The sequence below is a fragment of the Liolophura sinensis genome, chromosome 3 (genome assembly GCF_032854445.1).
Source record: "Liolophura sinensis isolate JHLJ2023 chromosome 3, CUHK_Ljap_v2, whole genome shotgun sequence".
NCBI classification, from domain to species: Eukaryota; Metazoa; Mollusca; class Polyplacophora; order Chitonida; family Chitonidae; genus Liolophura; species Liolophura sinensis.
In genome coordinates this window covers 968,854-996,140 of record NC_088297.1, presented here as the reverse complement: position 1 = coordinate 996,140, position 27,287 = coordinate 968,854, and the positions used below count along the sequence as shown (strand labels likewise).

The following is a 27,287-nucleotide window of genomic DNA, read 5'->3' as shown; positions in this document are numbered from 1 at the left end:
GTGGTCTTTACATTTTGTCAATTTCTTAACCAACACCTGGATTTACTTACGTGCTTACAATATTTACTTACAACAATGCGCAAATGTCTGGCCACACCTTTAATAAGAAATACCAAATCTGGTTTATCACTTGAACATTGTTGATGTTTGCCTCCCTCCTGTTATTTGTTTGTTGTTCTTTATTAATTGCTGTTGTTCCTGTACTTCTGTTGGTTGTTCAGTATGATAGTGGTTGTAGCTATTGTGGTGGTATTCTGTTTACTGTTTTAATTATTGCTGTGTAGTTGCTGTGATTGTTTTTGTGGTGGTCGTGGTGATTATTGAATAGTCGTTGTGATTATTGTTGTTGTGGGGGTGGTTATTGGTAGGTAGTTTTTTGCTGCGTTTGTGGCTGTGGATCTTATTCTGGTTCTAGTTGTGTTGCTGCTGTGTTAATTTTTTGGTAGTTTTGGAAAAGTGTGAGGATGCCTATGGCTGTTGTTGATGTGGTTGTTGCTGTGTTTTGTTGTTTGTATGTTTGATTATTGCTGTTGTGGGGGTGGTTATTGGTAGGTAGTTTTTTGCTGCGTTTGTGGCTGTGGATCTTATTCTGGTCCTAGTTGTGTTGCTGTTGTGTTAATTTTTTGGTAGTTTTGGAGAAGTGTGGGGATGCCTGTGGCTGTTGTTGATGTGGTTGCTGCTGTGTTTTGTTGTTTGTATGTTTGCTTGTTCCTTTTTCTCGGCTGAGCCTAAGGGTTTTGATGTTGTTATGGTTGCCGCTTGGTTGTTGTTGGTTGTTGCCTTAGTGTAGTTGCTGTTCTTACACGTTTGTATTGGCTGTCTATATGGACCTGTTTGTGGTTGTTGTTTGGCTGTTGTTGTTGCTATTGTTTTGTTTGATCGCTTTTATAAGTTGAAGTGGTCTGTCAGCAACCGGCAGATGGTCGTGGGTTTCCCCCGGGCACTGCCCTTTTTCCTCCCACCATAAGCCTGGCCGCCATCGAATAAGTAAAATACTCTTGAGTAAGGCGTAAAACACCAATCAAATAAATAAATAAATATAAGTTGTAGTAATGGTCGCTTTGTTGTTTTTGTGGTTCTTGTTATGACGTTGTCTGCTGTTTGGTTTGTATTACCTCTTGATGTAGTTGTTATTATTGTGGTGGTTTATTCGTTTAGTTGTTGTGGCTGTTTTGTGGTTCTTTTCTTGGTGGTCACGGTTCTAGCAGTTGCAGTTTTGCTTGTGGTGATTGTTGTGGTTTTACAACAACAACACCATTATGAGGCATCAACGTCACATTTCTACTTAGACACAGCGTGTGTTCATGCATATACCACACTGTAAACCTGTTTTACTCCCTCTACAACCAATACAATTTTTCAGTAAAATTAAAATGAGACTTACGTAGCAAGCTGGTGAAATGCGCGTGTAGGTTGTCCCACACACCATCGAGTCTAAGATGTCCGGGTTGTCGCGGAACTGGTTGCATGCTTTGCCCACCATGACACTCACTCGGATCTGCTGAAGGATGTCAGGTGTATTTCCTGTATCAAACATTCCCCAAAGATCAAATATACACTCTACTCTTAAAACTTAAGTGCTACCTTCAACATTGTAAAGATCACGAGGGGTGACCACACTTCTATGAATTAGAAGTAACCGGTTTTCTAATCAGTTTTTTATCATTAATTAATATTTTAGCACTCTTCAAAGGTCTTCATATTCCAATTCTGTAAAAAATGTTTTTTTTAACTCTGGCTTAACTTTAATGGAGTTGTTATGTAAACACTTTGGCGAATGTTAAGACTTAAACACCTTTGTAAAAGTGCATTCACTCCCCAGCACTCTTAAATGTAAAACTTTAGTTGTAAGGTTGCAGGGCAACGTGCAATATCTGCAAAGGGGCTGTGACCGAACAAAATCGAAATTTGTCAGGCAAACTCCATTTTTCCGAAAAGAAAAACGAATTCTGGTCCTACATGGTATGACCTTCATCAGACAAAAAATTGGGTGTTGAACACAATGGTTGTTCTCCAGCAAACTAGACGTTTTCTTGGAAAACACAAAAACAAGAGAAAAATTCATCTTTTATAATTATTGGTAATGGCTAACACTATTATTTCACTTAATTGATATTCAAAATTATCACATCAACATATGTGCCCAATATATTGATTTTATGTTTTAAACTGGAAAACTGCCAAGCACCTGCCCGTAGCACCGGTTGTTCCTCGTGACAAATATTGATCGGTATATATTGATTGATATATAGATAAATACCATTGTATTTATGTGCTTATGTAAATGCTTATCTGTTTAATGCTTTACACTGTACTGAAGAACATTTTACATTTAAAAACAAAGCCTTGTTGAGCAAGAAACACATACAGGTTACAATGTGAGCTATATTTTTACAGACTGCTTCTTTGGACAAGAAATGCCTACAGGTTACAGGGTAAGCTGGATATAAACATGCGCTCTCATTGAGCAAGAAATACATACTGGCTTCAGCGTGTTCTCATTTCAAGCAATGCAGTCTCACTGGGCAAGAAATGCATGCTGGCTTCAGCGTGAGCTCAGTTCTAACATGAAGCATCATTGAGCAAGAAATACATACCGGCTCCAATGTGAGTTCACTTCAGACATGAAACATTGAGCAAGAAATATACACTGGCTCCAACCTGAGTTCAGTTTAAACATGAAGCCGTCTCTGTGAAGCAGAGAGATAGAGAGAGAGTGAGAGAGAGAGAGAGAGAGAGAGAGAGAGAGAGAGAGAGAGAGAGAGAGAGAGAGAGAGAGAGAGAGAGAGAGAGAGAGAGAGAGAGAGAAAGAGAGAGATTCATTAACATCGTGTGTACCCGATTCTGTATGACCCCAGCCGGTTAAGTAACATGTCTTCCTAATGTTCAGGGGATCTTGAGGCATGCAGGCTGGCTTGATGAAGTCTGTGAACGGTACAGACTCGTTCAGGAGCAGCAAGGAAATATCATTCCTTAGTACCAAGCCCTCATCCCTGAAACTCGGGTGATTGATGATTTTGACAACGGAGCGACTGATTTCCGTATCCTCTACAATGCTTCTTGCGTGAGAGCCCAGAATAACACGAAAATCCTCTGCTGAATCGTCACTGAAATAAGGAAATCGTCAAGCAAGGACACACGTAACATGAGATAGTCATACGAGCCAGTATCATCTTCAGAAACAGCCAATAGACACTTTTCAAGAGTCTTTTGTCACACTGTAAGTAGCCAACGTGGACAGTGGTATATTCTTTTAAATGTAACACACATATGCCATTCATTTATCATTATATAAACAGGACATTATGTTGAATATGGCACAGTATACAGAAGAATACATTCCAGCATCACTTAGACAACATACTTTCAATTAAAATGAACAGATCAATTTTTGACAGTAACTATCATCTCAACATTTGTTTGTAACGTGTGTCATTGTGGAAGGTACTATCAACCTAGTCTAAAATCGCTTTGTGCAAGCGGCCCCTGATCCTTTTCCAGCAATCTTAAAGATCTTGTCGATTCTGATTGTCTGATGTGAGAGATAGGCAAGTCCAGGCTACGTTTTGTCGATTCTGATTGGCTCGTGTGAGAGATAGGCAAGTCCAGGTTACGTTTTGTCGATTCTGATTGGCTCGTGTGAGAGATAGGCAAGTCAAGGCTATGCTTGTCCATTCTGATTGGCGGGTGTGGGAGATTTTTGATCAAGACTGCGAGATTTGGGATATGGACCCGAGTATCCCCACTGTTGAAGTGATGTACACCCACATGTGCTTTCACTCAACAGCCCCACTTCCACGCATCCACCTTTTACTCAAATGGGAGAATTTGATTCAGCAGGAATTCAATATAATAAACTGCAGTGCCTCGTTCCAAATTGTTAGAAGATGACCAGCAAATCAAAATCATTATTTCGTTAATAATCAAACAGATTAAATGCTAATTGACTGATTTTAGTTTACTTATGACTGCATCTGGCTAAATACATAACTTTGGCTTCTACACATTTAGAGTCTTATTCCAATTGGATTTAAAATAAAAAGTATAGCTATCGCCTAATGTGCTGTGACAGACACCCTTGCTAACCACCAACACACCCATCCCCCACCAACCCTCCAGTCCCCACCCCTTCCAACGCCATTGGTTAGAGTCCCTGTCATACAGTATACTCACTCCACGCAATGTGTAGCTGTCAGCACCCATCGTTCGTTTAACAGTGTTCCACCACATTGATGACGTCCTGATAGCAACAGCTGGATCTGCCAAGGCCACTGACCCGGTAACGCGTCGTGTCCACGCTGGATGTAGTTAGCCGCCAAAGGAATAGTCGACACACCGCAGTTGGTGACTGAAACATTGTTTTTATTTTTTTTAATGACTTGTTTACTTCATTTACTTTAGTTGAAAGACTGTTGTACATGACAAGATGGAGCTCACATAAAACCACAGGACTTCACCAGCAACATGTGTAGGAAACAAAATGTCTGCTTTAAAAGCATAAGCGCGTTTAAACTAAGTTCCACCTTAGAAGACAAAAAAAAAAAACATTTTCAAAATCTTTTATATTTACCTGGAAATTATTTCAAAACTGATCATTTTTTATTGGAATAGTGGTCTTTGTTTCTAAAATTGCACAAACATGGCTTTTACAATGTAGTTATTATTTCATTTGTGTTTTAGGTCGGCACTCAAGATTATTTTACTTATAAGACGGTGGAAACCCACAACCACCCACAGGATATTGGCAGATCTTTTCACGTACTGCCGGGGAGGAAACCAGCATGGGCTTGACTTGAACTCACAGCGTCCGCATTGGTCAGAGGCCCTTCGGGTCATTGCACCGCGCTGGCGCGCTAACCACCTCTGCCACGGAGACCGTCCACTTCTACAGCATACACCTGACAAAGCTCCTGTCCACAAGGTATGGCACACTGTGGCTAACTAACGATCTAGTATTCGCAAATAATGGTACACAGAACATATGTTCACCAAAACATACCGTCCGAATTTAACATCTTAAAAATAGAATCAGATCCTGAAAAAATATGTAAACCAGGTCCATATGGGTAATTTCACATACATTCCCTATAAATCGGATGATGTTTATTAGAAATGTCGATGCTAACAAATGGTACAAACTTCCCATACAACACAGAAAAAAAATTAACATTGTATACAATGTAAATAGTAGTTACCTTCGTCCTTGCACTTGATGTCCAGTGGTGAGCAGTCTCTGCAATATACACATTAACAACCAGCTTATGAGAACAGTGAAATACATTATGTTCCAAAGGTTTAATATAAACGTCAGCTAAGCGATTTTGCCAGTGTATTGTTTAATATTTTTAAAAGTAAAAAATGTACTATATATGAATATGTGCGTCGAGTTATCGCGAGGACAACGTCGATCGGTTAATTCCTAGGCCGAGATGGCCCGAGATTCCTTAGTAATCACCAAAGCGATCCACTCTTCTAACAGCTTCGACATATTTGACAAGGGCAGGTAACTGCATCAGGTTTTTTAAATGGAGCGCGCCGTTTCGTTCGCTTGGGGTCATTCTTGGTCGATCAAATAGTTGCCATACCTAACGTCAAAGCTATCTCCTAACATATTGCTTGTCGCTGACCGTAACTCCCACCGATTCTTGAGGATGCTGGTTGTATTTGATTGTATTCTGTTTTATGTACACACGCAACCAAATGATTTACCTGGCGCAACTGCAACTGCAGAATCTGCTCATTCTCTTCATCAAGATCGCATGGGCTACACATGGCCAAACTTGAGATATAGATAGTTTCATGTCCCCCGAATGGATTCCGATTATGTAAAACGGAGAAGTGAAGGAAAACGGTAGACCTCAGAAACGTCAGAAAATCCTAATGACTCTTATCTCGTGATGTCAATGCAGTCAGCCGCTGCAGGCATCGCGCTTTTGGCTACGTTTACAAAAAACACACCAAAGGAGAACATCAAGATCTAAAACGGCCTTATAGCCGCCTGGAAAGCTCGTCGTTCGAAAAAATCCCGGCTGAGATGTTACCGAGGTATATATCACTGCCATTTACCGGAAAATTACTATGTAGATAGCGATAACTCAAAACATCTAGATAGCTAGAGTCCCTAGCTACCAGTACAGACCACACTGTTAAGACAAAAGGGTCAAAACTACCAGAAAAACTAGGGTTAATATTCGGGTTACTCATCCTAAATATTTAGGGTCAGTGTCCTGTTTCAACCCTTGTTAGAACAATGACCCTTATTGTTAGTTAGCGTCAAACAATTCGACCCTTATTTTCCGATCCTATATTTCAGGGTCAGTTTGCCCTGAAAACCCTGAAAAAATTGGGTCGAGCTGACCCTAAAATTTTGACAGTGCACATTTGCATCAATATTTCCTGAATGTAATGGTCAGCTTTTCCAGCCGGTTTTTCCACCTAGCTTTCCCAGTCGGCTTTTCTAGCCGACATCTCCAGTCGGCCCTTTTTAGCCGACTTTTCCAGTCGGATTTTAAGCCGTTTCCCAATTTGTGTCAGATAAATCAGACGAGATCGTGCTTGTGTCATCTATAGCGACCGAAATGTAAGCGAAAATCAGTTACCCTATGCCCAGTCGCTATATTTATATAAACGGTTTTGGCAAATGACGGAGTTCGGGATCTCATTTAAGCAGTTGACGCACTCAGAACTTGAACTCGTACATCTTGCACGTATGGACGCTTGTGTTTCGTAATGTAAATACCTTGCTTACTTGCTGTGCAAACATTTTCGATCCAGGCATAGTTTTACGGAATGGTTCTTGTCGTTTAATCGTGAGTTAAAAACACGGAAGGCAGAGGGATAGCTGGTCAAACAACAACAACTTTACCTTTGATGTTCGAAACTAGCTCTGGTCGCCTGCATCTATAGGGGACCTACGCTTTTTGGTACCCGATCAGGATGACAGCATTATTCCACTGAACGGAGGGCTGTTTTACCTCATGCGTGGGGTACGTAGAGAGGGTCGGTAATTTCCCTCAATCTTTCAGATTAGTTTTTTCAAAAGTCATAATCCTGCCAAAAGGTGTATTAATGAAATACACTTGAGTACAGCGATAAACCACGAGCAAACAAATCAAATAAAGCTCATAGGGGATAAGTCTGTTTGACCAGTTGGCGAAACATTTTCGCTCAGAAAGTAATTGGAGACGTTTTCCCGCCAGCAAAATCCTCCCTTCTGCCCGTCGACTTGACCATACCTTACAATATTGAACTCATTAGGATGTTCAGTGTAGTTGTGACGCGCATGCGTTACACTTTACATATCGATAGTCCGAGTTACGTCTGATTGCACTTACATTGAGACGATAGGCTGGAAATTTCCCATGTAGCCAGTGTAGTCAGGCGACGGGTAGAAAATCACTCCGAGCGGTATTCTCTCAGATTCGACAGCTGAAACAGATCTAAAATATACATACTTATTTAGGTTACTATTTACACGGGTGAAGCCACAGTAGATTAGTTTGTATCGATAGATTTTTGTTATCTTTTCAGCGGAGGGGGATTGGCCTCAGAGAGGTACAATCAAAAAGTACAACTTTCAAAATCCCAACACAATTATGTAGATTTCCAAATCAGAAGTATACATCTTGATCGAAGCACTCATAAAAGTTTATATGGCCACAAAAAGCCCATGAAGGTTTCTTAGTAATAACCCGCCTAAAATGCACCCTCGACCAAAAATGCCAATTTTTCGCTCAAACGAGGCACTGTGTTTTTTCATTTACAGTATAAAGACCTACGTTACTCAGAAAATATCTTTATTGAATCTTGATGTTTGTATTCTACGTGCTGCCATTCGATCTAGAGTATCTTAAAAATCACTGGCGCTTACTCGAGTTTTGAAAATCCCATGGAGGTACAGACACTCTTTGCGACTTTTCTGTTGTCCACCATGGAAGGTCCGCTGCATAAAGGTCTCACATGTCCGTTTGTGTTCACGTGAATGCGATTACCGGACGATTGTACTGTTAATGTAAGGCAGAAATAACAAACTAATAGCGTACAGTTAATGTAACAATGCAAACACAACCGCTAATACAAGAGGTTCATTGTTAAATGTCGTCATACAGAAAAAAACAGCTAAAACAGGAGGTGTACTGATAATCTAGTCGTGCGGAAAAACAGCTACAACAGAGGTTGTAGTGGCAATGTAGCCGTACGAATATAACAGCTACAACAGGAGGTGTGATGACAATGTAGTCGTATGGAATTATCAGCTACAACAGGAGGTGTGATGATAATGTAATCTTGTAGAAATAATGGCTAAAGCAGGTGGTGTTGTGACAAAGCAGTCGTACAGGAAAAACAGCTACAAAGAAGGTGCAGTGATAACATAGCCATGAAGAAATAACAACTAAACACGAGGTGTAGTGACAATGTAGTCGTACAGAAATAACAGATATAACAGAAGGTGTAGTGATAATATAGTCATACAGCAAAAACATCTAAACCAGGAGGTGTAGTAATAATGTAGTCATACAGAAAAAAAAACAGAAAGTCGGCAGTGTAGTCATGTTGAACCAGTATAAGGATACACTCACCACATTCATTTTTGTCTAATGTGGACATTGAAGTCATGTTTTCATCATTATGATATTTTACTCAGCACAGTCAGTTTTGTCTAAAGTTGGCACGGGAGTTACGTTTTATCACTATGAGGTTACATTTACCACAGTCACTTTTGTGTAATGTCGGCGGTGTAGTCATGTTTTCATCAGTATGAGTTTCCACTCAGCACAGACACTTTTGTTTCAAGTAGGCACCGTAGTCGTTTCATCATTATGAAGTTACACTCAATACAGTCACTTTCGTCTAATGTCCGCGGTGAAGTCATGTTTAATCAGTATGAGGTTACACTCACTATCGTCACTTTTGTCTAAAGTCAGCAGCTTGGTCGTTTTATCAGTATGAGGTTACACTCACCTCACTCATTTTTGTCTAATGTCCGCAGTGTAGTCATGTTTTCATGAGTATGAGGTTACACTCAATACGGTCACTTTTGCCTAATGTGGATAGTGTGGTCTTGCTTTCATCAGTGTGAGGTTACACACAGCACAGTCTTTCTTGTCTAAACTTGGCCGTGTGGTTATGTTTTTCTCAGTACGAGGCTACACTCAACACAGTCACTTTTGTCTAAAGTCGGCACGGGAGTTGCGTTTTATCACTATGAGGTTACATTTACCACAGTCACTTTTGTGTAATGTCGGCGGTGTAGTCATGTTTTCATCAGTAAGAGTTTCCACTCAGCACAGTCACTTTTGTCTCAAGTAGGCACCGTAGTCGTTTCATCATTATGAAGTTACACGCAATACAGTCACTTTCGTCTAATGTCCGCGGTGAAGTCATGTTTAATCAGTATGAGGTTACACTCACTATCGTCCCTTTTGTCTAAAGTCGGCAGCCTAATCGTTTTATCAGTATGAGGTTACACTCACCTCACTCATTTTTGTCTAATGTCCGCAGTGTAGTCATGTTTTCATGAGTATGAGGTTACACTCAATACGGTCACTTTTGCCTAATGTGGATAGTGTGTCTTGCTTTCATCAGTGTGCGGTTACACACAGCACAGTCTTTCTTGTCTAAAGTTGGCCGAGTGGTCATGTTTTTATCAGTATGTGGTTACTCTCAGCACAGTCACTTTAGTCTAAAGTCGGCAGGGGAGTTACGTTTTATCACTGTGAGGTTACATTTACCACAGTCACTTTCGTCTAATGCCCGCGGTGTAGTCATGTTTAATCAGTATGAGGTTACACTCACTATCGTCCCTTTTGTCTAAAGTCGGCAGCCTAATCGTTTTATCAGTATGAGGTTACACTCACCTCACTCATTTTTGTCTAATGTCCGCAGTGTAGTCATGTTTTCATGAGTATGAGATTACACTCAATACGGTCACTTTTGCCTAATGTGGATAGTGTGGTCTTGCTTTAATCAGTGTGCGGTTACACACAGCACAGTCTTTCTTGTCTAAAGTTGGCCGTGTGGTCATGTTTTTCTCAGTACGAGGCTACACTCAACACAGTCACTTTTGTCTAAAGTCGGCACGGGAGTTGCGTTTTATCACTATGAGGTTACATTTACCACAGTCACTTTTGTGTAATGTCGGCGGTGTAGTCATGTTTTCATCAGTATGAGTTTCCACTCAACACAGTCACTTTTGTCTCAAGTAGGCACCGTAGTCGTTTCATCATTATGAAGTTACACGCAATACAGTCACTTTCGTCTAATGTCCGCGGTGAAGTCATGTTTAATCAGTATGAGGTTACACTCACTATCGTCCCTTTTGTCTAAAGTCGGCAGCCTAGTCGTTTTATCAGTATGAGGTTACACTCACCACACTCATTTTTGTCTAATGTCCGCAGTGTAGTCATGTTTTCATGAGTATGAGGTTACACTCAATACGGTCACTTTTGCCTAATGTGGGTAGTGTGGTCTTGCTTTCATCAGTGTGCGGTTACACACAGCACAGTCTTTCTTGTCTAAAGTTGGCCGTGTGGTTATGTTTTTCTCAGTACGAGGCTACCCTCAACACAGTCACTTTAGTCTAAAGTCTGGAGGGGGGGTCATGTTTTGTCAGTATGGTGTTATATTGACCACAGTCACTTTTGTGTAAAGTCGGCTGTATAGTCATGTTTTCATCAGTATGAGGTTAAACTCAGCACAGTCACTTTTGTCTAAACTCGGTTTTGTAGTCATGTTTCTTCACCACAGTCATTTTTCTCTAATGTGGATAGTGTGGTCGTGTTTTTATCAGTATGAGGTTACACACAGGAGAGTCATTTTTGTCTAAAGTTGGCCATGTGGTTATGTTTTCATTAGTATGATGTTGCACTTAGTACAGACACTTTTGTCTTATGTCGACAGTATAGTCCTGTTTTTCATCAGTTTGAGGTTACACTCAATACAGACACCTTTGTCTAAAGTCTACGGAGTAGCCATGTTTTCACCAGTATGCGGTTACACTCAGTACAGCCACTTTTGTCTAAAGCAGGCAGTTGTGACCTGTTTTATTGGTATGATGTTACACTTACGGCAGCCTATCTCGTCTTCACCGCCTTGACAAAGAGATGTTCCGTCACATCGAAATTGCACAGGTATACATCGGCCATTCCCACAGTGGAATTCATTGGATGCACAAGCTGAAAGCAATGTATATATCGTTGTTATCGTCCACCCTTTCTGCATTTTCTTGGTACAATTTCAGAATTTTACTTTGATATTTTTAATTTTATATAGCTAGAATTACATATTAATGCCTTTTAATTCCAGTGAGAGAAGAGATGTCAGATCGGTTTTTGTTCATTACCTCGATCACTTTACACACTCACCACTCATAATTCTTGTACTTTAATATTATATCATATAAATAGTTTATATATAATATTACATATTTTTCTACTACAAAATTTGTTAATACTCTCTCCGCATATTACTTATCTATGAGAATTTCAATATATCCCACCAGTACTCGGAAGTGTGTTGTTTCCTGTGAACGATGTCGTTTTTCTTAGCCATCCCGAAGTCGTCGTCGGTGTTGTTCTTGGTCTTTGTGTTGTCATCCTACTGGCCACGTCAGTAAGGACTGTCGTGCCATTTTGACCACAGATATCGGGGTGCTCGTCACTGTTGTCTGAGCAATCAGGCCTCGAGTCACACACCCAATCGCGAGGAATGCAGGCGCCATTTCCACAACGAAATGTGTTTCTACGACAGGGGAGACCTTAATTGAAAATTACAAATCATTCCAGCGATATTGTACTTGAATTATATGTCAAGAAACTTCGGTTAAGAAGGGTTATTGCATTGCTATTGAGACACAGTTAGATGGCTTCTTTAAGGTATTCATTTATTTTCTAAACTTCAGATGAACATTGCATAAAGCCTCGAAGCTAGTATACTTTGGACCTAACCCGTGTCGGGTCATTTCAAAGATTTTAAATATGGTAGTTGTTGCCTGGCACCGAGAAGCTAGAGCCAGGAAACCGGACTGGTGGGCCGGTGTCAGTATCACGTGGCTTGGGGGGGAGGGGGGGGGGGTATCTGGTGTCTTCGGAATGATACTTAACTGCGGTAGCATTTTGGGGGGGTTTGAACGCCCTTCCACAAAATGAAATAGCATACCAACACATACCCAATCACCCCTCGTCTTCATATGGCATATAAATATACCTGCACGCTATTAGTGGCACAGCAAGTGTAATAGTGAAGTGCGTAATTTGCGAACAATGCAAAAAGCACAATGTATACTATAGCTCAGTTAATATAGCTCCAGACACATGCTATGACCTTTGCTGTTCTACTCTACAAGGCTTTAAAAAGACATGAGGAAATCAAAACGAGCCATAGGCCTTTCAAAACTAGTTGAATGTTGTGAATCAAAGGCAAACTTACCAACTGTAGTTGACTTGGATGTTAGCGTGGGTAATTCCGTATTGTCAGGCTGTACTCGAGGGGTCACTTCTACTGGAATTGACACTGAAAACAATACAAAGTCTTTCCTAGTATTGCAATCTGGATCTGAGTGACATAAACCGGATGTTCTATTATACTCTGGATTTTCCTACTACATGCAACGTTGAAAGTCAATCGGATCTAAAAGCAGAGAGGCACGCTTGGAAACATCACGACTCGCGTCACAAAACTCCACCTTTGACGATACCATTTCGACGTGTTTATTTCAAGGTGTTCAGACTACAAATTCATTAACGCAGACGACAAACAGCTCATGCTAATTGCTTTACCCCTCTGCTTTGTGTATGTATGGTCCTTTCCATTACTCTCTCGAGCAGATGTTGACAGCGGACGAGAGGCTGCAGCAAAATGGGGGACAAATGTTGTACAATTTGCCCTGCTTTTGTGCCATTTTGTGTCAAACAAATATGTAAAAGTTTAAAGTAGGTATAATGGAATAGAAAAATTGACTCGTTATGGATCCATTGTTGTTGATTTTAGACCGGCAAATGTGGAAGAGTTGGCATTTTAGACCCTGGAAACCTGCGGCTCCTCGGCTCCTCGTTCAACTCTTCCAAATTTATCGGTCTAAAATCAACCACAATGACTCAATAAAGAGTGCATCTTAATCAACAGTTTACAATTTTCTTGTAAGACGCACGTGCATATGCACAAGATCGTGTCACACTGTAAACAAGAATGCAAGTAAGTAAAGGAATGGTTCATTCGAGGATAACGTACAATTTAAGTTCCCTTTAGCCTGTGTAAAGTAATAAGGAATATAGACAGATTTTGCAGAAAATTTCTTGAGCAAGTCGTTATACATCAACCAACCAACCCAGAGTGTTCAAGCTACCCAAGCAGGACCTATCTTGATCTCACCTTTCACCAACCAACCCAGAGTGTTCAAGCTACCCCAGCCGGACCTATGTTGATCTCACCTTTTACCAACCAACCCAGAGTGTTCAAGCTACCCCGGCAGGACCTCTCTTGATCTCACCTTTCATCAACCAATCCAGAGTGTTCAAGCTACCCCAACAGAACCTATGTTGATCTCAGTTTTAACCAACCAACCCAGAGAGATCAAGATACCTCAGCAGGACCTATGTTGTTCTCAGCTTTCACCAACCAACCCAGAGTGTTCAAGGTACCTCAGCAGGACCTATCTTGATCTCACCTTTTACCAACCAACCCAGAGTGTTCAAGCTACCCAAGCAGGACCTATCTTGATCTCACCTTTCACCAACCAACCCAGAGTTTTCAAGCTACCTCAGCAGGACCTATGTTAAACTCACCTTTCACCATCGTCATGTCATCATCCATGTCCATGCTGACTTCTCTACTGATGGTATCTTTTATCAGACCCGTGACCTCTACGTCACTTCCGTCCTCTAGCTTCACCACAACAGCGCCGTCCTTGAAGGATATGTCATTTGATGGCACTTTTAGCAGTACCACAAAATCAACAATAATGCTGCCGGGACTAAGGAAAAAGACATCGAATATAATACAGAGATTACGAACAATACAGCAATGCGACTGGTTTACAGTTTCACGATGTCAATCATGATTGTTTGTAAATATTAGCTAATTTGTTGACTGGTTGGTCGGACGCCTCTTTACAAAATGTATATTGGATTTACAGAACAGAAGAGGTTTTGTGTACATTTGTTGTTCTTTGTCCTCAGAACATATTCCATTGGGAAAACCTGAAGAAGTTGAAACACGCTTCCAGCGAGAGCCAGAGCTACATGTATACCTAATGCGCTGCCCCCTTTGTTGATTTCTAGCATTGGGCACATATATCGATCCACTCATGCACTTATGTACCAAACCATAAATGTGTAGAATCATAGCCCCAGCTCTGACGTTTGTTCAAAAAATTTAAGAAATCTACCTGTGGCATCAATGTTAAAGTTTCAGCGCAACAGCAAAAATTTAAAGAAAATGTCCACTCTACCTTAGGTTTGTGATTTTCACGTCCTCATAAATTGATTTTACTTTCCCCGCCTTAAACGCTTGATCAAGCTGTAGACAGATAGAAGGGTACGGTATATGAATTTATTTTACGCCCATGAAGCAGACAAAATAGTTGATTTATTTCTTTATTTGATTGGTGTTTTACGCCGTACTCTAGAGTATTTCACTTATACGTCTGCGGTCAGCATTATAGCGGGAGGAAACCGGGCAGAGCCAGGGGAAAACCCACGACCATCCGCAGATTGCTGGAGGACCTTCCGACTTACGGCCGGAGAGGAAGCCAGCATGGGCTGGACTTGAACTCACAGCGACCGCATTGGTGAGAGCGTCCTGGGTCATTACGCTGCGCTAGCGTGTTAACCAGCTGAGCCATGGAGACCCCCGACAAGACAGCTGAAGCTGGGTTAGCTCAGGCTAGTTGGTAACCAGTCACTGTTTGTTTTTCGCAGTAAAATACTGTTTTGTACCATTTGGTTACAGAACAATTCCACATTGGATGACACTAACCTGCTCATGTTCGTAACTGATGTTAGAATAATTATGACGCCTCCCCAGGTAACTGCCCTAGTAATAAAGTCCGCTTCTCAAAAACCAGCTGACAGAGTTAACCATTACGAATGAGAAAAAGAGTTTCTTAGCTATATATTCCTTGCAGTAATACGAAAATTCAGCATATACATGTACACTCTTGTGGTGTGAGCGTCACTGACTAAGGCCAATTTCGGTAATGTGTGAGAGATTCTACACAGAGCTGAATATATTTATTTATTCCTTTATCTGATTAGTTTTTTTCCCTCGAGAATATTTCACCTATACAATGTCGGCCAGGATTATGGTGGGAGGAAACCGAGACCTGAATGTATATGAGAATTTCAAATAAACAAATGATAAGATAAAGGTGTTACTTTTTTCCAGTCTCGTTATCTTATTGAACATTCTGGTCAATATGGAAAAAGGGTTAAATCCCACAAAACTATGTGCTTTATTCGGGAGGCAATGAGGTGACTTTTCCAGCGGAAAGACGAGTCGGACACATGTCAGAATGGCCGCCCTTCACCTGCTATCATCTCAGTTTGTCCCGAAATCGTCCTTGCATCGTCATTTGGCTTTTACGCGGTACCCAGGAATAATGCGGTCGCTCTGAGTTCAAGTTCAGCTCATGTTGGCTTCCTCTTCGGCCGTAAGTGGGAAGGTCTTCCAGCAACCTGCGGATGATCGTGGGTTTCCCCAGGGCTCTGCCCGGTTTCCACCCACCATAATGCTGACCGCCGTCCTATAAGTGAAATATTCTTGAGTACGGCGTAAAACACCAATCAAATAAATAAATAAAAAAATAAATAGAAGTTGTTTACTTTGCTAGTAAACCAAGAAGTTGGATACCGTGCCAGTAAACCAACTGATTGTACATGTATATTGTGTCAATAAACCAAGAAGTTTATTTTACTAGTAAACCATCTTGGTAGTAAAAGAACAATGTTGTGATGAATATTTTCCTAAAATCTCACCTCAGACTTAATAGAAGCAACCTTGTTTTGGTACTCCTTCGAGGACTTATCTCCCAGTGCTTCTGACCACTTGTCTTTGAGGACAATCTGACCTTCAACGTCTATAGTCTCCGGGTCACCTGAAGATATCGTTGACTAGAACAGTCTTGGTAATATAGGTGTTAGTCATTTGAACTTTTTACAGGAAGTCCTTTGTCGCGTGCTCCAGAACAGCCCTCGCTGTGTCGGCTGCTGGCTTTATAGTGGGGAGTGAGTGAGTGAGTGCTTGGGCTTTAACGTCGTACTCAACAATTTTTCAGTCATATGACGACGAAGGAATCATTAGGGTGCATGCACGTGTAATGTGCCTCCTTGTTGCAGGACGGATTTCCACCGCTCTTTTATTTAGTGCTGCATCACTGAGACGACTTACCGAAGGCAAGTAAGCCGCCCCGCCCAAGCCATTATACTGATACGGGTCAACCAGTCGTTGCACTATCCCCTTCATGCTGAACGCCAAGCGAGGAAGTTACAACTTCCTCTTTTAATGTCTTAGGTGTGACTCGACCAAGGATTGATCCTGGATCTACCGGTCCCGACTTTATAGTGGGGAAGCTTGTCAGATATCTGGCAAACGTTTTCTCCGAGGATGGCTAAAAATGGCTTAATCACATTACAGCAAGCATGGCGGCTATAATTACTAGAGAAAAAAAGCAAATAGGACGGTAAAAATACCCAAAAACTAGCGAAACAATTTGTCAACAAGCAATAGCCATGTTCAAGAATATTTTACAAAAACCACGACGGTCGTGTTTATGGCATTAGGCGTAGCCCAAAAGGCGCTTCGAAAGAACACTGAATGATAGAGTGGTTGTTCACATGAGACCGAGTGATTGTTCACATCTGAAGGACAGAGTGATTGTTCACATCTGAAGGACAGAGTGATTGTTCACATCTGAAGGACATTATTGTGTTAAGTAGGTCAAAAAAGTGCTAAATATTGATTTGAAATATATTCAAAAATATGCAGCATTACCATTTAGGCCTAATCATGCAATGGGCCTCCCTGGCTCAGTTGGTTAGCGCGCTAGCGCAGCGTAATGATCCAGCAGCCTTTCACCAATGCGCTCGCTGTGAGTCCAAGTCCAGGTCATGCTGGCTTTCTCTCTGCCTTACGCCGTAAGGCCTTCATGCAACCTGAGGATGGTTGTGTGTTTCCCCCGGGCTCTGCCGGGTTTCCTCCCACCATAATGCTGACCGCCGTTGTATAACTGAAGTACTCTTGAGTACAGCGTAAAACATCAATCAAATATATAAATAAATAAATATTAACGATCACTAGTATTGTTACTAAGATCACTGGCAATGCTATTTTTGTTTCGGGAATTGGCCATGTGATTATTGACATGGAACGTCCATTTTTGTAGACGGCTTTTATACGAATGTCTGTTTTGAGGCCTAGATTGAATTATATTCAGATCCCCTGGCCGTTCACGAATTGCTTTTCTTTTCATAGACCTGGTGAATTCGGTTCACGTTTTATATCGTTTTATCTCGGATGTCTTTCAATATGTGGATTTACTGAGGTTTAGTTTTGATTGTGCTGATGTTAAAGACGACTGCTCACATTTATTGACATAAAGTTTTTTTAAAAGTGACATGCCGACATTTCCAAAAAGCTTCCCAACACTTTATGACTTGACTACTAAGAGTGCAAACTAGGTCAGCGAGTGTACCTGTATTGAAATTGCGGCAATGATGTTGCGAAATATTTGTGCCGTTTTTCTACATAATTTTCTCACAAAAAGGTGGAGCATTTTATTGTTTACTTGCTCAAACCAACAATCATCACCTGGCCTTGGTTATGTTTCGTAATATATACACCAACCTATATATTACAGTATTTACTTTCAATGCATGAGAACCCGTCAAATCGTGTTGTCCAAAACTGGGTTGTGCTTACGTCACATTTAAAGAGAGCCAGTAAAAGTTGTGCCCTTTATGACGACTGATATCAGTCGCGTCAGTCAATATCTAGCATCACTTGTCCGTATTTCGTTAATAGACTGGAGTGATATCTAACGTAACAAAAGGATTCCAATTGCATAATCTCTCATTATTTTTGTTTACATTTTTTGAAGGAAAGGCGTGAAACCAATAAAAAAACAACATAAAAAATGGGTCTGTCTCATATTTACACCATGCTTCCTTCCCTGCGCTGTTTGAACAGTCAAAGACTAAAATTACACTAAAGACTAAAGTATTGACATGGAGACTTTCTCACACTATAGACGGCAAACATTCTTCAATACAATGAAAAAATCTCTAAAAAAAACAACAAATCAAACCTTGTACATAAAATTTAAAAGATTTGTTTGTCTAACTATTATAGTAAAATTTTCTTTTCACTTGTGCTTAACGGCGTGTAGTCAAACAAAGGTTAAACCGTAGTAGTGAGAGGTTTTGTGGTGAGAGGAAGCCAGATTGTCCGGAATAAACCACCGCCATTCGACAAGAAACTTACAAATCGCCTGAATTTTAGCTCTTTTAGAGCCAGGAAGGGATTCTGGATTCGAACCCGGGATCACAGAGACAAGAGGTTTTATTCATCTCCGTCAACGAGAGCTCACATACAGAAGTTGATGTGCTGGTGGTGTGTACATGTAGATGATGCGGGTCTATGTCCTTGCACCATTACAAATAAATCAATTAATCAAACAATAAATAAATAAATTCATCATTAAGCAAAAATATACTCCAGGTACTGAGGCACACGTTGGACAACGGGCGAGAAATAAATGTACAGATTTTAAACAAATGGAAATAAATCAAAACCCTCTCTTACCTTTTGTAATTGTTGGGTTCAATGTTAGTACCACGGCAACGGCAATGCCGGCGGCGATGCAAAGGAGAACCGCTACACACATCGTCACCACAGCACACCTGTACACAGACTTCTTTCCGTTGGTTTTCTTCTGCTGGCACCAATCTTCGGAATGCACCCCATTTTGGGAAGAAATTGGATTTGAACTCGAGTCCGTCGTATCAAAACTAGCGCCCTCATTAATCTGGTAGGCTCGCTCGGTTGTGGCAGACCATTTGGAGCACAGGATTGAGTCGCTTACTTTTCGTCCAATTCCGATTTCAGAAGAGCCCTTTCGTTTTTGTCCTAGTGTGACGTCCATGGCTGGGTCGTCTGTTTCATGAGAAAGTAAATGCGTTACATAAGTATGTGTGTGAAGCGGTATCCCCAGAGAAAGTATAGAAAGACGATAAAGAGTAGCAGACAGAATTTCTGTGTGTTTTGTGCTAATAAAATACAGGTATCTAAGTAGGACGGAGAAATGTGCCCGACGCGTCCGGTGTGTTTACAAAACACAGCCAACGGTGTATGTGCAATCGCACTGGAATTGCTCAGAAAAAAAACTAAATCAAAAGCTACCGGTTTTTGTTGATATGCTGGATTAGTCTGCCTGCCGTCAAATAAATGAAAAATTCTTGAGCGCGGCTATCAAATTAGACAAAGTCCACATTGTTTTTAAAAAAGTGTCTCAGTTGAATGACATTTACCTGTATTCAAAGTAATCTCCAAAGAGTTACCTCCATTATGAGTTTACAATTTTTATCTGCAAATGTAAAAATCTGAAAACTCAATTCAGAGATATTAAGATTGACAAAAATGTCGACGAAAATATTTTAACTGTATCTATGAAATATATCTTGCTTCAAATAATAATGTTTAAATTAGGAAATGAGTAACAAGTAATGTTTTTCGTACTTTTACTCTGGATTCAGTTATCAATCGAATGACGAACGGGTAATTAGTTTCCGTACCTTTTCTCTACATTAACGTATCATCGCAGTGATTAACAGCTAATGAGTTTCCATTTCGCCGGGATCTGCCCGGCTTCCTCCCACCATAATGCTGGCCGCCGTCGTATAAGTGAAATACTCTTGAGTACGGCGTGAAACACCAATCAAATAAATAAATAAAGTAATGAGTTGTCGTGCCTTTACTCTGGATTAAGGTAGCATCCCAATAATTAACAGGTAATGAGTTTCCGTACCTGTTCTCTGGGTTAAGGTATCAGCCGAATGATTAACAGATAATGAGTTTCCGTTCCTGTTCTCTGGATTAAAGTATCAGCCGAATAATTAACAGGTAATGAATTACCGTACCTTTACTGTGGATTAGAGTATCAGCCGAATGATTGACAGGTAATGAGTTTCCGTTCCTGTTCTCTGGATTAAGGTATCAGCCGAATAATTAACAGGTAACGAGTTTCCGTACCTGTTCTATGGGTTAAGGTATCAGCCGAATAATTAACGGGTAATGAGTTTCCGTGCCTGTTCTCTTGGTTAAGGTATCAGTCGAATAATGAACAGGTAATGAGTTTCCGTACCTGTTCTCTGGGTTAAGTTATCAGCCGAATAATTAACAAGTGATGAATTTCCGTACCTGTTCTCTGGATTAAGGGTATCAACCGAATAATTAACAGGTAATGAGTTTCCGTACCTGTTCTCTGGGTTAAGGTATCAGGAGAATAATTAACAGATAATGAGTTTCCGTTCCTGTTCTCTGGATTAAGGTATCAGCCTAATAATTAACAGGTAATGAATTTCCGTACCTTTACTGTGGATTAGGGTATCAGCCGAATGATTGACAGGTAATGAATTTCCTACACGTTCTCTGGATTAAGGTATCATCTAAATGATTAATAGGTAATAAATTTCCGTACCTTTACTCTGGAATAACGTATCATCCGTAATACAAATTTAAAACGTCGGTATACTGTGACAGCTATGTGCATAAAAAATACTCATATATGTATAATGCGGTGCAAACCAGTACGACTACCTTATATAAAGGGAACACCCTAAGAAAACCACTGGATCTAATAATACACAAAGCACACTTATATGTCAGTAACACACAGAGCATATTTCTATCCTGACAGGTACATGTCGAAATGCTGAAACTTTCTTAACAATGTGGACAAGTGTAGAACAGGTCAGATGAGGTCAATGCGCCGAAACAGAACACTCAGTACATTCTACTCACCGTGGAACTTTCCATAAAAGTCTTCTTTCTTCCCTACAATTTTGATAGCTTCCGATACAACTTTTTGAAAAGAAAATTGAGAAGGATCTTGTTCGAGACCAGTCACGTTCTTCATTTAGGGAAAAGAACTGAACGCTAAAGGTGGCATAAAATTACGGCACTGACTATATGGTGTAGTCCACAGGGGAAGGCAGTTCTTGATGCATAATGCATTTTTAAAAAGCATGACACCACAATAAATTTTATATAAAAGTTGACGAAACCATTCTTTGAATTTGCCTCACGTAAATAATTATTACTAGTATCTGGTAAACAAATGAAAATCTTACTGTATTGATAAAACACAACTGCGTTTCTTATATTTCATTCCAGTGACATTTTTTTGCCACGTGACTTTTACGGCTTCGTAGAAGCGTGGAAAAATATTTTTATTTCTCAATTAATTTAATTTTGCTCTGAAAACATAATCGAAAAACAGTAAGTATCTTGCTCATGAACAACTTGCTCAAGCCGCCCTGTTTGATAGCAAGACCGGCCTTCGCCCGAACCAACATATTCCATAATGGCCCTGCACCGATTCAGATGCACAAGAGCCGCCTAGTGCTCAACCGCCACGTTTATGTCGGTGTGAGCATCCTAGACGTCTCTAAACACATGATGTGTGACCTCTAGTACAACCAGAAGCAGTCTCAGTACGGTGAGCGTAGCCAACTCCTCTACACTGACACAGACAGCCTGCTGCTGAAGATCCAGATCGAAGGTGCATACAGGGACATGGCCAGGCATGCAGACCAGTATGACACGTCTCACTATCCAAAAGACAACCCACTGCAAAGCATGGCGAGCAAGAAGGTCTTGGGGAAAATGAAGGATGAGTGTGTTGGGCGCCCTAGAGCCAAATACATCTGCCTGCACCCGAAGATTTATAGTATTCTCGAGGCCAGCGACCACAACATCAAAAAGGCCACGGGAGTGAAAAAGACCACCGTGAAGAAGCACATTAAACATGACTAGTACAAAGAGGCCCGCTTCGAAAAGCAGACCTTCCGCGATGGCATGGATGTCCTGCGGTCAGAGCGCCATTGCATCTACAGGCGGCGTCTGAACAAGGTACCGCTCACACCCTTCGACTCCAAGCGCTGGATAGCTGAAAACGGGGTGGACACTCTTGCCTATGGGCACAAAGATCTTTGCGCATGACCGGAATGTTTTAATTTTTTTCGCTGTGGCACCAACAAACTCACAAGGTTATGCTAAAACATTCTACCATTTTGCACTTGCACACAAATCAACAAAATTCGGACATTTTGTAGCAGTTTTTAATATATTTTTTATTTATTTCATTGGTGTTTTACACCGTGCTCAAAAATAATTCACTTATACGACGGCGGCCAGCATTATGGAGGAAGCGGGGCACTCTCCGGTGGAAACCCACGACCATCCGCAGGTTGCTAGCAATCTTTGGGGTATTTTCAGCCTTTCATAGATATAAGCATAGTTTTAGGTCAAAAAATTCACTTTGTTTAATTAATTTACTGGCATTAACTTCGACTACAAGTCATGTGCGATTATCTTGACAGTGCAAATCGTTATAGTATGGTATGAACAGGGGGTATTTGTAGAGTATAGTATGAAGAGAGGGTATTTTTACTGTATGGATTGCACAGAGGGTATTTTTACTATATTGTTTGAACAGAGGGTATTTTTAGAGTGTGGTATGAACAGACAGTACTTTTACTATATGGGTTGAACAGAGGGTATTTTTGCAGTATGATATGAACAGAGGGTATTTCTACAGCATGGTATAAACAGAAGGTATTTTTACAGTATGGTATGAACAGAAAGTACTGTTAGAGTACTCTGAAAAATAAATCTGTTCATTTTAACTGATAGTCTGATTGAGTGTAATAAAATAAATTTAATAAAATAAATTTAATAAATAAATCATGCGTTGTTTGGAATGACAATGCTATTATATCAGTGGATAAGGGAATGAAGAAAGTACGTAAAACGCAACAAAGAATCAAATCGTCCAGGCAATCGATAAGTATTTGTGCAGCTCAAATCAACTCTTAAAAATTGAGGTCATTTTAAATGTATTAGGGTACACATTGTATTTCGATCGATACTAATACCAAACTATTATGGCTTTTTACTGAAACAAAATACAAATCTTCCTTAATCCCCTAATCCCTAATTCTGGTCAAACAATCCCCAAGATATAGTAAATCTTTTAATGAAATAGTTTCGATAGATTCACATATCAAAAAATCACCATCAATTCAGAATATTTTTATTCGGATTATCGATTGGTGCAGTATTTAGCATTTTCATTTTAACGCCTCACAATATATGTCAAGTCTTGTATGATATTTACAATGTTACAATGAGGGTCAGATTGGGACTTAAGCTCGTCTCTCTAAAGGCGAACTAAAGCGCTCTGTACGAACTATGCCGTTGTTTGTATATCTACTGTTTAACACCAATGTAGTGTAAGACGGTGTGTATACTAAAGTACTACGAGACTTGGTGCGTGATTGAAATATGTCAGTTTAAGCTAGTGAGAAACTACCAGACCGTGACGAAGTCGAAGACTACAAGCGGTTCGTTCACAGCGGTACGTCGAATCGCAGCATATTTCAACGTGTGCACATCCACAAACATATTACCAAGATGGGACCTACAGACAAATCTAAAAACGCTGAAATAGTTTAACATTCTATACATGTAAGCAACGACAAAACTCATTCTGATGTCTACACACCAATCATACATTTATTTAATTTATTCATGTTATTGATGTCTTACGCTGCACTCAAGAATATTTCACTTATACGACAGTGGCCAGCATTATGGTGGTAGGGAACCGCCAATGACATATGCTTGTATCCATATTAATATTGTTGTGTTTCACATTTGCATGCTGTTATGTCTGTAACAGTTGTGTTTTTGGCTTGTGAATAAGATGTATCTATCGGTAAAGCCTCCATATGCTCTGCCCAGTGAGAATCAGTTAAGCCTCCATAGGCTTTGTCCAGTGAGAAGCTGTATTTTTCGTGTTTAATAGAAAGATGAATGTTTGATTTATGCCTAAACGTTAATCACAAACCTTATTATGCATATACAAATGGGCAACCTAATTCGCTAGTGGTGGAAAGGCAGTCGCCTAAATAAGGAAGAAAAGTCTGATGAGCAGAGAACCGCACGATTTGATTTATTTATTTATTTATTTAATTTTTGTTTACGCCGTACTCAAGAATATTTCACTTATACGACTGCGGCCAGCATTAGGGTGGGAGGAAATACGACCATCCGCAGGTTTCTGCCAGACCTTCCCACTTTTGGCCGGAGAGGAAGCCAGCTTTGATGATGCCGACTAGTCTTCTGTATTACACATACATATTTGTACTGAGCAGAGAACCACCCGTTTTAATGATGTCGACTAATCTTCAGTATTACATATTTGTTTTGAGCAGAGAACCACCCCTTTTGATAATGTCGACTAATCTTCTGTATTACACCATACATATTTGTATTGAGCAGAAATGATGCCGACTAATCTTTTGTATTACACATACATATTTGTATTGAGCAGAGAACCATCCGCTTTGATGATACCGACTAATCTTCTGTATTACACATACACATTTGTACTGAGCAGATAATCATTTTATTTGATGATGCCGACTAGTCTTTTGTATTACACATACACATGTGTACTGAGCAAAGAACCATTCTATTTGATGATGCCGACTAATCTTCTGTATTACACATACACATTTGTACTGAGCAGATAATCATTCTATTTGATGATGCCGACTAATCTTCTGTATTACACATACACATTTGTACTGAGCAAAGAACCATTCTATTTGATGATGCCGACTAGCCTTCTGTATTACACATACACATTTGTACTGAGCAAAGAACCATTCTATTTGATAATGCCGACTAGTATTACACATACAAAACTCCAGACTTTTCTGGCACCCTGCTTCATACTTGTGTCTCATTGTCGTGGACCCAGGGCTACGGTTTCTCTATTTGTCGTATTGGATTAGATAACCTGGATGGATATATGAACAGATCTGCCCAAAGCACAACGGAGATGCGTATACCTACAGGATGCTATACAAGCGCTAACTATCCCCAGGCTGGAGGGAATTCCCTTTTAGGCTAGCGGTAGAGGCGATCTTTGGTTCGAGCCCAAACCTTGTCACCACATCTTACGTAATTTGATTGTCAGCAACTTACATGCTAACATGGTACGCGATTTGCATACTGCTGTTACTCACCTACGAGAACCCTAGCGTTATTCCAATATCATTGAAAACTGTTGACTGTTTCTTGCATGATTCCGTCCTAATTATATACTTTCTTTGTTCTTTGATGGTTTGTTTCAGATGTTGTTTTGGAAACTGCACTGGAATGCATTTTGGGGGTCTGGAGTCCCATAACTTCATTTCTGAAGTGCTGAAAATTGTCACCGATTTTACCAGTAGTTTCGGTCTCAGCATCTCCGTAAGGTTTTCTTTTATTTGGGTATGTTAACCCGCCTAGAGCATAGTTATTGTGAAGCACTCTACTTAGTTCATGAAACACCAGTGAAAAAATAAAAAAGTTTTTTTACAATGGAAGTTTAGTGTTGTCTGTTCGTTCTCTTTAGCTGCATAACACGAAATGGTCACATTTCCAGTGATTCGACGAGGCCATGATTTCAACAAATTTTGTTGCGGGTCAAGTCAATGGGTTCCGCCAGCCCTGTACAAAGGGTAGCAAAGTTTATAACTGATAATATAGCAGTGCCCTCTACCTACTTAAATAACAATACACCAGTAATCATGAATAATCAAAGGTGACACCGTTATTCAAATACATAGGGGGCACTGTTGTTTCATCAGTTACACGATTTGTTTCCCTTTGTAGAAGGCTGGCGAACCCCATTTACATTTACACTGACGAACATAAACCAAGACACTGTTCCTATTCACCGAAATCAGGTTCAATATTACAGATTTGCTCCCATAGGAATCAGAACAAACTTCATTTTGTCCATCACGTTGCATCACATTCATCTTCACACCATGAACGTAGTTCTTTAAAAACTTAACTATCGCATCGTTTAAAAGCTAAATCTTTGCAGCCGATATTCACAGATCCTTTGGTCCTACCGTTGAATACAAGTCAGTCACCCCGACCCCAATTTTAGGTTCATAACCACGAATTTTTTTTCACACAAAGAGAAAATTTCTATATGTTTAATGAGATCAACAAAATATTGAAAATGTTTTCAACGTTAAAAAATTCTTACCTGTGCTGAAAGTCAGATCATTTTCAGAAGATTGAAACTCTTTCAGAATGTTTCACTTATATTATGGCGGCCAGCATTATGGTGGGAGGAAACCATCCACAGCTTGCTAAAAGACCTTCCCACGCACAGCCGGACATGAACTCACAACAACCGCATTGGTGAGAGGCTTCTGGGTCATTACGCTGCGTTAGCGCACTAAAGACCTGATCCATGGAGCCCCCGATTGAAACTCTAAGGTACATGTATACAGCACTCATAGCTCAAAAACAATACAAACTAATTACGTACAATGATAGAAACTTGAATAAATGAATATGGCGTAACGCCACATAACGCCATGCAATGGTGAGACAGACAACTGACGCTAGCCTATGGTTGGCTAATTTTACATACAATGTGTAAACTCATCGCTAACCGTGACGGATTGTCACGAAAGAGAAAGGTAAATAGCCCATGCATTTCTGCTTTTACAGATCTGTTTATTTGTTCATTTATTTGAATGGTTTGCATTTGAGAGAGGTTTGCCCGGTATATGTATATTGGTCAATATATGAACTCGCCGGGAGTCGAGGACTCCGACGTGTAATCTTAGGAACTCCTGAAAATTTCCATAGAAAGACGAACAAAAGATTTCACAGGAGTGCGTAGAGTAACATAGATCCAGTGTCTCCCAAGTACCCGTCTGAAAAGTAACACACGGACACTTCGTCCTGGGATATGTACTCAAAAGGTCTGCATGAATACATGGAGGTAGTATTTCGCAATAAGCTGAAGTAATTTATAACAGCATTTCGCAACATCCAGATTCGTTACAAATGAAATTTCCTCTGCCTTTGATATCTACAAACAATGCGGAGATTGTGTATGTTTGCCCAGACATACCACTGTGATGAAATCACTGAGAAAACATCAGAGACAGCCAGTCTAAAGTAGGCGTCTGAATGCTTCCTTCTTCACTCTCTAT

General features: G+C 40.3%; 1 protein-coding gene across 1 annotated transcript in view; it reads right to left on the bottom strand.

Annotated features, from left to right (window-relative positions):
* The window catches only part of LOC135463935 (uncharacterized), a 51,372-nt gene that overhangs the window by 11,441 nt on the left and 12,644 nt on the right, over positions 1-27,287 (bottom strand). The window contains exons 2-15 of the mRNA XM_064741398.1: positions 19,521-19,576; positions 18,796-19,146; positions 15,972-16,090; positions 14,447-14,514; positions 13,782-13,969; positions 12,427-12,510; positions 11,498-11,755; positions 11,067-11,174; positions 7,871-8,003; positions 7,335-7,439; positions 5,178-5,233; positions 4,174-4,348; positions 2,839-3,107; positions 1,385-1,524 (exon numbers count right to left, since the gene is read on the bottom strand). Coding sequence (XP_064597468.1) covers positions 1,385-1,524; positions 2,839-3,107; positions 4,174-4,348; positions 5,178-5,233; positions 7,335-7,439; positions 7,871-8,003; positions 11,067-11,174; positions 11,498-11,755; positions 12,427-12,510; positions 13,782-13,969; positions 14,447-14,514; positions 15,972-16,090; positions 18,796-19,135 — 2,043 coding nt within the window. The 5' untranslated portion in view covers positions 19,136-19,146; positions 19,521-19,576. The remainder of the gene's footprint in view (positions 1-1,384; positions 1,525-2,838; positions 3,108-4,173; positions 4,349-5,177; positions 5,234-7,334; positions 7,440-7,870; positions 8,004-11,066; positions 11,175-11,497; positions 11,756-12,426; positions 12,511-13,781; positions 13,970-14,446; positions 14,515-15,971; positions 16,091-18,795; positions 19,147-19,520; positions 19,577-27,287) is intronic.